A 13,228-nucleotide genomic window follows, 5' to 3' on the forward strand; every position below is an offset into this window, starting at 1 on the left:
GCCACGTACGCAATAACAATGTGACTTGGCAAACTAATATGACATGGCTTATCAATTTATTATTATATTGCATTAATTTAGTTCACTTATTTCCTTTAAAAATCAACCCATATTCCATTAGCTTCAAACTTTATTAACTAAAAAAACTACAATAAAAAAATACGCATTAACTATAAGTTAATAATTTCAAGATATTTCATATGGGGTGGTATTATATGTATTCGAAATAAAAAAAAAACCGAATACATGAAATTAAGAACGAAGAAGAATAAATGAAGTTGAAAACAAAAAAAAAATTATACATACAATATAGTTAAAAGGTTACTTAAAACATTTAATTTTTAATCCACATGTCGATTTTTTATTGGTAAATACTAATTCATCTATATTGATTACTTGATTATTTATTTATACAATATTATACAAGTCCAGATTATGTATTAAAAAGTTATCTTTAAAGCTGTCACATGCTTATAAGTACAAAAAAAATTTAAAAATATTAATTGCAAACACAAAAAAATAAATTAATACAAATTCTTTATTTTCCTCTCATAAATTTGGTTATTAATCTACTTATTCATTTAACCTTTAATTTCTTTTATTTAATAGGATGGTTTTTGGTTTCTCTCACCATCATTATAATTTGTAGTTATCATAATTTTTTTTATCTCCCTTTTAATTCACAAAATCGTTCCTCTTCCATCGAATAAATTGTTGAAATTAATCAATAATTAATAACAAAAAGTTTCCTATGTAACTATTATAATAACAAGCCTAATTTTCATTTTTATTCAAAAAGTTGGTAGGTAAAGTATACATACATAGATAATTAAATGAATTCTTTCGCTTTTTATCCTTATTATGTTTTAAATTTTCTTGATAGTAAGAATATTATTTAGTTATTGTTTTTGTGTTTGTATTAAAATTGAAGGAAGATGACATACTTAATTATCAATAACATTACATGAAATCTATATTATCTAATTAAAAGGGCAGCTTAGAACATTCAATTTCATTTCACATGACATTTTCACACCCCATTAATTCTTATTCATTTTTATTGATTATTTAATTATATTGACAATATGACATGCATGGAATAATAATTGAATTTATAAAACTATAATCTATAATTAAAAAGTAAGTCAAACTATCTACCATTATCTGAATGTCATATTTTAAATTTCATAAGATAATTTCTAAACCATTCTTATGCAAAGTGGATTTTGTAAAAAATAAAAATAAGAATATAATAAACCAAATCTTTTACATTCCATTTCTCCTTTGCTCCATATTTAGGTCTATATTAAATTTCATAATAATGAGAAAAATCTATAACTCAATAATCTAAATATAAAATATATAAATCTAATTAAAAGGCAAGCAAAACTAACTATCATCATTTACATGTCATATTTTAATTACATAATAAGACAACATCTTAAATCAATCTCATGTAAAGTGGATCTTGTAAAAAATAAATAAATAAATAATAATAATAATAATAATAATAATAATAATAATAATAATAATAATAATAATAATAATAATAATAATAATAATAATAATAATAATAATAATAATAATAATAATAATAATAATAATAATAATAATAATAATAATAATAATAATAATCAAGCAAAACTTATACATTCCATTTCTCTTTATTCCTTATTAATGTTTATATTAAATTTCATAATAATGAAAAAATGATGCTCAAAAGTCATGAACCTTGATTCATATTTATACCTATATTAATTTTGATAATAATGAAAAAAGGATGCTCAAAAATCATAAAATGCATCCTCAATTCTTTATATATTTTTGATGGAAGATAAAAATAATAAGCCAAAATTTTTCCTCTCTATCGTCAGTAGAACTAAATGTATCACTAAACTTTCCTATCATTCTATTAATATCAAGACAAGTGTATTCAGGTTTTAAAATTATTAACTAATTTATGTACTTTTTATGTAAGTTCCATTGGGTTATGAAATGTTCATCACATTCTCAATTTCATCGTTTGTGTTTGTTTTGTTCTCATTTAGGGGCTATCAAGATTTGTGGTGTTGAGATATTCAAAGGTAATATACTTACATCTCTACAACTTTATTCTCATTCCCTTTTTCTTTCACTATTTAAGAGGAAACTTAAGTTAACAACGATAATATTGCATAAAACAAATTTCACTATTTTGTTGGTTAATTCAGACTAATTACTGAGTTACTTTTTTTTATTATAGAGTCGATTCGTTGGAAAAAGAAGACTATATGAAGAAGTAAAATACTAGAATAGCTTAAATAACTATATATTGGAGACTAACTACAAGATTGACGACTTCAACGTGAATGACTAATAGTTGTTTTTTTTTTTCAAATGTATATTTTATTTTGTATTTGTTTGTTTTTTTTTTTCATCATTTTACTTTCGAAAAAATAGCAAATTCACCTGCTTTTGCTTATTTAATTTATCGACTTTGTTCTTTATTTTAACATGTAAACGCCCATAATCTTAGTGCGCAATCAGTGATGACTTATTCATAAGGTGAGCTTCTATATGTTTTGATATTTTATAAAATTTCAATTACTAAAAACACTACAAACATCACACTCAAAACAAAACATCCCGTGAATTTCACGGGTCACAAAACTAGTTGTTTCATTAATAAGAGTAAAATATTAATAGCGGGAGTAGTGAATTTGTTTCAAAATTTATTTCATCGTAATTTTAGGATATGTCATAAAAAAATATATTAATGATAAATTTACGAGTTATGCAACTTTAAGTAATTTTATTTAATGAATAAAAAAATTAATGGTAAGTAGAGGTAGCCCGGCCGAAGCCGGGCACCAATACTAGTAAGTTTTAAAATCGAAATCCGGATTTTTTTTATAAAAACTTAAAATTTAAATCGAGAATAAAAATTAAAACGATTTTGATACCGAAGTAAAACTTAAGGTTCCGGAATACCTTAAAAATGAATCAAGTATTAATATATAATAAATTGTTGGTAAAAACGTGTAATAAATTCGAAAAGAGCAAATAAATTTTTAAAAATTAAATAAAAACATAAAATATTTCAAATAACGTCAAATACTAAAAATCCACATGTATCATTGCCCCCCAGTGTACCCTCTCAGTCACCATTCCCCCATCAAGCCCGAGAAATCTCATATCGTGTTGTATCACTCTAAGCCATGTCTGTTTTGGTCTCCCTCTACCCTTAGCAACCTTTTCTGTTCCCCAGGTTTCCAGCCTCCTAACGGGTGCGTCTCTAGGTTTCCTTCTCACATGGTCAAACCATCTTAATCGGTTTACCATCATCTTGTCCTCCATAGGCGCCACTTTCACCTTTTTCCTAATCACCTCATTGCTTAATCGATCTTTTTTCCTTGTATGGCCGCACATCCACCTCAACATACATATCTCCGCCACACCCATCTTTTGAATGTGACAATGTTTCACGACCCAACACTCAGAGCCATACAGTAAGTCATTCTTAATCGCCATGTGATAAAATTTGCATCACAAAATAAAGTGTAATCAGTGATAAAATTGAAATGCTACTATATGTTAGGTATTTGAGAGCCCTAAATTTTAACTTGCTTGGATTAGGTAAGGAATTGAGTCAATTCCAATTCCAAATTTTAGGGGTTCACAAACGCTAGGAGACTTACGGTTTGCCAAGTTGTATGCCTAGGGGGAACAACGACGCTTTACTTTACGACTCCGATCCGGAAATGCTTTTCCGAGCTTTACGGAATAGGACATTAGCAAGGGTTCGAACCTCCACCAAAACAACTTTAAACCAAGTAAACACACCCACCCAACCTCAACTTGAAACCATAACTCAACAACATACAAACGACACCATTGATCCCCCTTTCTTAAACCCATTTCACGAGTCCCCAAGACCTGATACACCACCAAATTCACCACCCACAATACCACAAAATATGGCCGCTTTAAGAGACCAAAACATCCCAAATCCGGATGACTCTTCTTGTAATACTACAGTTTTCTATGTCTATGGGTATTCTATCGAGTGCGGCTTACTCTGTCGAGTAAGTATGTTTTTACGCAAAATAGTAGTCTATCTGTTGGGTACTCGATCGAGTATGTGTGACACTTGATCGAGTAAGGGGCACTCGATCGAGTAAGTCACTTACTCGATCGAGTAAATGAGTCTTACGGGTTATTTTGCCGGGTTTTGATAGTAACGCGAGAAGGATATAAAAGCATCTTTCGTCAGTTTCTTGTCATTTTACCCTCTTCTAAGTTTCATAAGAAATAAAAACAAGTTACGTTACTCTCCTCTTTCGCATTGCTATCAAATCCTAAGGGCTAGAGTCGTCGGATCATTGAGTTCTTTACGCCGTTGAGACCGTCGCATTGTGGGTAAGCTTCTAGTATGATTTTCATATCGTTTCATAGATTTTAGTTGAAACCCTAATTGGGTGAAATAATAATAATAATAATAATAATAATAATAATAATAATAATAATAATAATAATAATAATATTAATAATTATTATACTAATTTGAATGATTAACCAGGGAGCCACCATGAACCACAGTTCACCATCAATCTAACTAGGTGAAATAATGGAGCAACGATTTGCTAGATTGATGTTCAAAGTCTAGCCGTTTATCATCCTAATTTGATTGATTAGGTAGCCATCACGAAGCACCAACAATCCTAATTTAATTAATTAGATAAATGAAAATTGACAGACCCTAATTTCATCTTTAACAAATAAATAAAATTTGGTTGATTAATTAAAACTCAACAAATAATATTAATAATTGATAACAAGTAAATTAATTTATTATTTGATAAATTAGAACCCACCTTGTAAATTTTAAGTCATTTGAGCAATTAAATTAAATTTTAGGGAAAAATAATGGTTTAAGAGTGCACTTGGTTCAGTTTTAGGTGAAAATGTTACAAAATAGAACGTTATGAAAAAGTGTATGTGAAAGAGTAAAGTTCGTATATGAAAAAATAATTAGGTATTAATAATAGTAATATTAAAGTTAACAATGTTATTAATAATATTTTTACTAGACTTAGCTTTGCTATTGCTAAGGGTGTGGGAGCCCAGATTGTCTCTCGGCTCCCCACCAATTTCATGTAAACTTTTATTTTTCTTTTAATGAAAGCTACGCGCATCCTTCCATAATAATAATAATAATAATAATAATAATAATAATAATAATAATAAATAAATAATAATAATAAGAAAATAATAATAAAAATGATAATAATAATAAAAATGATAATAATAATAATAATAGTAGTAATAATAATAATAATAATAATAATAATAATAAATATATAATACTAATAAAAACTATTAAATTTAAGATTCGCAAAATTGAAATTGACTGAATTTAGTAGAGCGAATGAATGAGATGAGATGAGTGAATCGAATCAATGAATAGAGCTAAGTTGAATCGAATCGAATCGAATCGAATCGAATCGTAGTGAAAATAAGCGGAAAGAACATGACCTATGTTCATGAATCCGTGCAAAGTACGGGTTTTCAACCTAATTTCCATTTAATTACACCATTTCATGCCAATATTTATGTTTTTTCATGCCTTAATCAATCAACTTATCAACTTATTAATTATATTTAAATTATATTTAAAATTAAATCCATCAACTAGGTTGTGTCATTATCCCTCCTCAACCTTGTCTCCCTTTTTCTCACAAAACTTCAACTCCACAATACAATCCACACACACTATCAACAAAGCACAGCACTCATCCTTGTTCATCAATGGCGACTGAAGCTTCTAGATCTACCACTAACGCCGGCGGCGGCAGTGCAGCAGATTCGTATCTCGGGAGTTTGATTAGCTTGACTTCTAAGTCTGATATTCGTTACGAAGGTGTTCTTTTTAGTATCGATACTGACGAAGCGAGCATCGGTCTTCGCAACGGTATAATTTTAATCTTCGCTTTGATTTTCTTGTTGTTTGTGTTAATTTGACGATTTAGTTGTTATGATTGCTTGTGAATGATTTGTGTTCTTGTTTTTAGTAATTTTTTAATTAATTGATGAAATTGAATTAGGCGCAAGTTAATTAGGGTTTATGTTATGCTAAATGAGATGATTCGAGCATGAGTTCTTGTTTCTATTTTGATTATTGTAGATTAGAAAATTGAATAGTGAAGTGTGAAAATCTGGTATAAAGTGCGTAGGTTTTGATTCTTTGTGTTGGATATCGAAGTTTCGAGCAGTTGTTGCTAAATGAACGATTCAAGCAGAAGTTCTGGTTTCGATTTTGATTATTGTAGCGAAAGAAAGTGAGTGATATACTTTAGAATCTAGATTGAAAAAAAATTGAATAGTGAAGTGTGTAAATTCTGTACAAAGTGCGTAGGTTTCGAATCTTAGTTTGATTACTGTAGTAAAGGCGATTGATATATTGTTTTGAATCTAGATTAAAGTATCGAATAGTGAAGTGTGTAAGTTAGTTGTAGTTTATTATCAAAATTCAAAACTAGGCTGGTTCAAGACGATTGTCCATTGAGATGGGTGGAACTTGTGTTGAATCACCCTTCTAAATTGACATTGACTGCTTCTGATAGATTTTCTTAGATGTTCCTGGTGCTTGTGTAAGACCATCATATGCATACGAGTATACGACAAAGTCCCTAATTCATCTATCAAATGAGGCTTATGACATGAAATGGGTATGTTGTATGCATAAAAGTGTCTCGTATGAGTCTGTCTTCAAAAACACACGATGATTTTGGGAAACAGTTAGCCACCTGGTATGATAGTATGCGGGTGGTCGTCCGAAACTATTGTTCATTGACGTGTCCTCTTTTTCTTATGAAAGACCCTTTAATTTTTCCGTGGTAAGTCATTTATTGACTTTTTCGATTTTTCTCAGTTCGATCTTTTGGAACCGAGGGCCGCAGAAAGGATGGTCCACAAGTCCCTGCGATTGACAAAGTTTATGAATATATAGTATTTAGAGGAAGTGACATCAAGGTAACGTGAACTGTTACTAGATGTTTTGTTATAGTGTTATTCTTGAATGTGGTAATCACTTTTGTAAATGTTTCTATCTCTAATACTTTTATGTCTCCTAATTACTTGCATAATGAGCGGTATGTTATCATGCGCATACTCTCTGATATGTTTGTTTTTCAGCGGACAAGTGATAATGTTGAAGTTTTTGGCTTTTACTTTATGGGTGTGTTTGGATTGAAGGGTTTGGAGGGAAAGAGAGGGGAGGGATTTGAAGGGATGAAAAATCCATTGTTTGGTTAGCAAAATGGAGATGGAGGTATTTGGAGGGGAGGAATAATGGATCCCTCCATTTCCCTCCTCTAAACCAAATTATTTCCTCTCCAAGAAAGGAAAATGACCTCCTCCATTCTCCCTCCCCTCTCCTTCCCCCTCCCCTCCCCTTCCCTTCTTTTTTTTGGTGTCCAAACAAGGCCTAAAAGAAGTTTAAAAACGTAATAAAATTCAATTTTCTGGTTTTTTTCCCCAACAGGATTTGCAGGTCAAGTCTGCCCCACCTGTGCAAAAAGCCCCATCTGTTCAAAATGATCCAGCAATTATTCAGGTAAATCGAATTGAATTTTTGTAGTTGCTCAATCATAGAAAAATCGTAATCAATGCAAAGCTATTTTTATCTTTAAGGAGATTGTCACAGTTGACAACAAAGCTTTAGATAGCGGATGTGTTAAGTCTAAGATCAGAAATAAAGAGTGTAGTCTATTAGTGGTTATTGTTTATGGACTTTTATTTTTCATGTTCGTTCTATTGTTTAGAGGGTGGGTGGTGTATGTCACTCAACCAAGAGTAACACAGGAGGTTAGTGTTCATGAACAAAAATATCGCATCTCACTTGGATCAATTATTACCTATAGACCCTGATTCCTTTGACTGCTTTCCGGAGTCTCTGCTCTTTGTAAACTGTTGTTTCTTCTTCTTCTGCTACAAATTGCATCAGCACAGTGATTTCTCATTTACATATATGCTTTTGTAGTGGCTGTGCTTGCTCTATGGTGCTCTCAGACCCTGTGTTTTACAGTTTTCTAATTTACTTGTTCGTCATACCTACAAATTTTGTTCTCCCTCCTACACTTCGGTGTTACCACATTTTTCAAAATTCCCCTTACATATTTTGAAACCTGAGCCAATTCCTAAGAATAGGAAGGCGTGACGTTTTTTTTTTGCCATTACTTTACTGCCTAATCAAGTTTAAGTTTGTGCATAGAGTTTCAACTTTGCATTACTAATTTTTTTTTTTGGCATGATCCTTGGCCAGTCTCACTATACTCCTCCAGCTGCACCCTCAAGCTTCCCTACTGCTCCTTCAACTGCCACTCCGATTGGTGGATCTGTACCAGATTCTGGTACCCAAATTCCGCAGGCTGGAATTCCTCAAACCACTCATCAGAATAACAATCCCATGTATCCTCCTGGAGGGAATTTGCCTCCTTGGAACCCATCACCTTCACCGGCAACTAATAGCAGTGGTCTTCCACCACCAATGTATTGGCCTGGATATTATGGCGCCTCTGCTTATAATCAGCCACAACAGCAGCCATTGACTGGACCTGCTCAAGGCTTGCCTATGCAACCCTCTTTCCAGTCACCATTAGCACAGCAACCCATTTTGTATCCAAATATGAACTCATCTTTTCAAACTGGAGCATCTAATATATCAGCTCCACAATCTATGGGGTTCCCTCCTCCACCTGTACAGCCTATCAACAACACCACCGTGGGTCCATCATCATCTTTGGACTCCTCAAACATGATGCCTTTTAAGGCACCTCCTCAAGAGTTACCTGTTTTATCTCAGAGTGCTAACCCGTCCTCGGTGTCATCCACTTCCTCTAATATTTTAGATAGGAGCTCTATTCCAACATTGATTCCTAACCAAGCCAAGCCTGTTTTTAGTTCACCAATGCCCTTCAACAGCATGCCGGAACCTCTCTCGTCTGTTGGCGGGACATCCAGTGCACCTGCGCTTGTGACTCCAGGTCAATTTTTGCAGCCTGAACCCCCGGTTTCTCATACTTCACAAATTGCACAGAAGGATGTCGAAGTGGTTCATGTTCCACCATTTGGTTCACGACCACAACCCCCAGTTAGAGCCCCGGTGACAGCTGCACCAGTACAAGTATCTGCAGAAACTCAAGCACCACTTTTGCCTCTTCCGTCACCTATAATTCCAAAGGTAATAATTTTATGTTCGATATATTGTCCAGTTTGTATTTCCGTTACTTTTGTCTCATCCTAACTTCATATATATACATATCGGTAAAGATAGGATCGGCTAAGATTTCCATTCGTTTTTGTATCATGTAAAATTGAAGTTGTGTGTGCTGACACATCCATTTTCATCAGATGAATGCAGTTTCTTCTCACACTCAGTATGTTAATCATGGTGGACGTGGCAGAGGAAGAGGAAACGAGGTAATGCATAGCTTGTTTTTAACTTCTTTGCTGTTAGTTATACTGCTTGAACAAACTTGATAATGCGTCAATGCTCGCAACTATTTTGGGAACTAAGGACAGCTCAAATGGGTACTGGGCTTATCTGCATAGGGTTCCCCAGGATCAAATCCACTAAACCCTCCTTGGACCCCCTCCCTTCTCTCGATTGGTACTTTACGTAGCTAGGAAAGCGATACTCTGTGAAGCATGCTGCTCCTATTAATTGTCCTGTTTCTGTGGAACAGATGTAAAGGAGTATTGATCATAGCAATTGTAAGCTATTGTGCCCTAGTTGTAATTATTAAATGCACTGTGCCAAATTTTGGGATTATACTTGCACTTGAAAGAAGCAATAAGAGAGTTTGAGAGATGCATGTTCTTCCCACCTGATTTTTTTTTTCTTTTTTTCTTTTTTTTTTTTGGGCCCTGAATTCATTTGCCCGTACAAATTCCATGCGAACATCTCCAGCTTTCACAAGAAGTGAAAGGTTGGTAGATTCCAGAGGCCATAGTAACTTGGTTAAATTTTATGCTATGCAGTTCTCTCGTTCTGTACCCAACTATAATGAAGAGTTTGATTTTGAGGCAATGAACGAGAGATTCAAAAAAGATGAGGTGTGGGGACATCTGGGTAAAAGTATAAGCAAGACTGATGATGGGCCGGATCTACAAGATGAAGATGACGTTGACGTCCCAGCAGCTGATAAAAAGGTAAAGTGTATGTTTTTTTAATTTTAGGGTAAATTGATAACTTGTATCTTTAATAATACACCTTTTCAAATTTTATACGTAGAATATTTTTTTTCAAAACTTATACCCAAAATCTCTATTTCTTTTATACCTAATACCAAATCTCAAAAACTGACCATTTTACCCTTAATATTAACCTATCACCAACCATTCCCAACCCCATAAACCCAGCACCCTTTTTCCCCAACAAAATAACACCACATCCACCAGACCACCACAAACCACCTCTTCCTTCATCGGTGCCGCTACTACGGTGAGCTTGACAGCCCAATCCCACGCTCAATCATCACCAAATTGCCTACTACAACCTGTCGCCCCACCGCATGACCTACCTCACAATGGTGGATTCAATCCTTATTCCGCCTCCACCACAATCAAATTCCCCCAATTTCATTAAAGACGATATCACAAATACTTCTCTCCACTTCATGAAAAAAATACAACGTAAACTCCATTTCCTAACATCACAATCAAATTCTCATTCAAAGACGATTTAATAGATGTGTAAATTTGCTAACAATCGCAAGTTTAATAACCCTTGGTCTCTTCATAAATTTCATCAGGTATATTAATTTTTTAATTATTTTGTTGGTTTTATAAGATGGGGAGTTGGGAGAGGTGGTCGATGGCGATTTTGGTTGATGGAGGTGGTGATTGTGAGTGGTGGTATTGTGGTAATGGAATATAGTCGTGGTTTTAGCGGTGAAGGAGTTGTGATAAGAGGGATGAAAATGGTGGTGTTTGATGTTAATGGTGATGGAGAATGGGGAAGGGTTGCGGTGATGCGGTGATGTCGGCGCCAATAATGGTATTGTTGGGGGAGGAGGTGGTCCATGGTGGAACGTAGCTTTTGTTTGGGACAGGGGACTTAACGGGTTGGGAATGAGGTGGTGATAGGTTAATAGTAAGGGTAAAATGATCAATTTCCGAGATTTGGTATTAAGTATAAAAGAATTAGAGATTTTTGGTATAAGTTTTGAAAAAACAATTATTCTAGGTATAAAATTTGAAAAAGTGTAATATAGAAGGTAAGTTATCAATTTACCCTTAATTTTATTTTGCATGTTATTGTTGTCTATTATCTTTATTTAATCTATGTTTTGCGTGGCTTTGTGAGCAGCCCATATATAAGAAGGATGATTTCTTCGATACCTTGTCCTGCAATGCTCTCGATCGTGAATCTCGTGGTGGAAGGACTCGGTTCTCTGAACGAATGAGGGTAGACACAGAGGTAATACAGTCTTGCTATGTTGGCCAACTGAATCTTTAATACTCCGTGCAATTTATGGTGTTTAGTAATCCCTTCAATTGTACCCTAGTTTGTGGAGTCTCTGGTGTCTTGTTGACATGACAGTATCTGCTGTGAAGCGGACTATTTGTGAGTTAAATCATTCCGTAATAATTACGACAAACACATGATATGATGTGGGGTATTGCGGCATGTAGTCATCCTCTATTTATGTAAATTTAAACTGTTGTCAGGACCCATTGAGGCTGTTTCTGAATTTGCAACTTGAGATGTCTGTAGTTGCCTTTTGTTTTGTACGAAGAACATATGGATTTGAGATATGCAATTCTTATACTTTTTGAAAAGGCATGACCGTGGTATTTGACGATGAGTATGGATGTTGATTTCTCTTTCTGTTGCTAGAAACCAACAGTTGCTTTTAGCTCACAGTTACTGAATTTGCTCTATTCTCAGTGAATCGTGAATCGTGAATCGTGAATCGCTTTGAGCTTATTCTGCCACGGTTCTTGTTTAAAATCTATAAACAATTGACTTGCACGGAGGTAGTATTAGAGTGCATGGCAAATCGGATGATACATCATTTTTCCGAATTAGGCAACATTGTGCATTACCGTTTTTCCTTTATTATTAATGTTTTGTTTCCTTTCGCTAAAACCGATATAGTTGGATCTCCGTGTTACTCAGACACGCCAACACGTGTCGGCGTGTCGGACACGGCTATTTGGGGGTGAATTTTCCTGTTTTGTGGTCTAAATTGAAGTGTCGGAAGTGTCGGACACCGACACGTGTCAGACACGCGACACGGCAGTTAAGTGAAGTGTATCGGAGTAACATAGCTTGGATGTTTGTTGAGTCACTTTTGCTAAGTTTCTCTCGCTGACAATTTCTTTCCATTGATTCAGACATTTGGTGAGTTCTCAAGGAACCAGGGATTTCGGGGTGGTCGTGGAGGTGGACGGCCACGAGGCGGCTATCATGGAAGGGACAATGGCTATGGATATGGTGGCTATGGTGGAAGAGGGCGAGGACAGAATGTGTATCGTCCCTTCTAGCTGCTCTTTCCGTCATGGTAAAAGCTAGGCCTGCCATAAGCCACGGGTTTACTTTTTTTTTTTTTACAGTGACCAATAGACCAATAGTTTGAGGTCTGGCAACAGGTAGTAGATTAGCATCATCTGCGTGTCCGCGTCGTCTTTAGCGTAATGAGATAGTGACTTGAGTAGATAATGGCTCAGATTCGATTAGCTTTTGCCACAAGTTTGATGATGGCTTCTGCTTCATTTGGAACGGAGTATAACGAAATTCACCTGTGCAAAAGTAGTTTGATTTAACTTAGTTTCTAGTAAAATGCTGTTTAATTCGAATCATATGTTTGTTACAGTAATCTTTTTTAGGCATTGGTTGTTCTTGATAGATACACTCCTATCTTGTCAGAAATTGAGAATGTAACTTTCAATCCTGGACTCGAATATCATCTTGGATTCTTCTTTCTTGTCATTTGTCGCTGTTATGAATAGTATGTCACAGGAGAACGAACTTGAGTATTAATAATGACAGTAGGTGAGCTTGTAATAGGCTCTTTGTGCGACAAATGATTGAGACGTAGAGAGTATTATTTACATTAATAATTACGACTACTAATCTACAGCATGTGAATTTCTAGGGAGTATCCATAGTCTCTCTTGTACATTATCTACCACTCTACCAGCTCTAGATGAGCCTAGTTGTGGTGAATAAATGCTAGTCGTT

The 13,228-nt window shown here is 34.3% G+C and overlaps 1 protein-coding gene across 1 annotated transcript; it reads left to right on the forward strand.

The window, feature by feature from the left end:
* Positions 1-5,653: 5,653 nt before the first annotated feature.
* On the forward strand, positions 5,654-12,976 carry LOC141612464 (protein decapping 5-like). The gene is made up of 8 exons (XM_074431244.1): positions 5,654-5,950; positions 6,911-7,011; positions 7,523-7,594; positions 8,303-9,220; positions 9,391-9,459; positions 10,021-10,191; positions 11,351-11,461; positions 12,382-12,976. Exons 1-8 carry the CDS (start codon positions 5,788-5,790, stop codon positions 12,529-12,531), a joined length of 1,755 nt encoding a protein of 584 aa, XP_074287345.1. The 5' UTR covers positions 5,654-5,787; the 3' UTR covers positions 12,532-12,976.
* The last annotated feature ends 252 nt before the right edge of the window (positions 12,977-13,228 follow it).

This window comes from Silene latifolia, chromosome 11, assembly GCF_048544455.1.
Source record: "Silene latifolia isolate original U9 population chromosome 11, ASM4854445v1, whole genome shotgun sequence".
Taxonomy (NCBI): Eukaryota; Viridiplantae; Streptophyta; class Magnoliopsida; order Caryophyllales; family Caryophyllaceae; genus Silene; species Silene latifolia.

Coding starts and splice junctions, on each gene's coding strand:
- LOC141612464 (XM_074431244.1), top strand. CDS start 5,788: ATGGCGACTGAAGCTTCTAGATCTACCACTAACGCCGGCGGCGGCAGT. Junction 5,951..6,910: donor GAGCATCGGTCTTCGCAACG/GTATAATTTTAA, acceptor GATTTTTCTCAG/TTCGATCTTTTGGAACCGAG. Junction 10,192..11,350: donor TCCCAGCAGCTGATAAAAAG/GTAAAGTGTATG, acceptor CTTTGTGAGCAG/CCCATATATAAGAAGGATGA.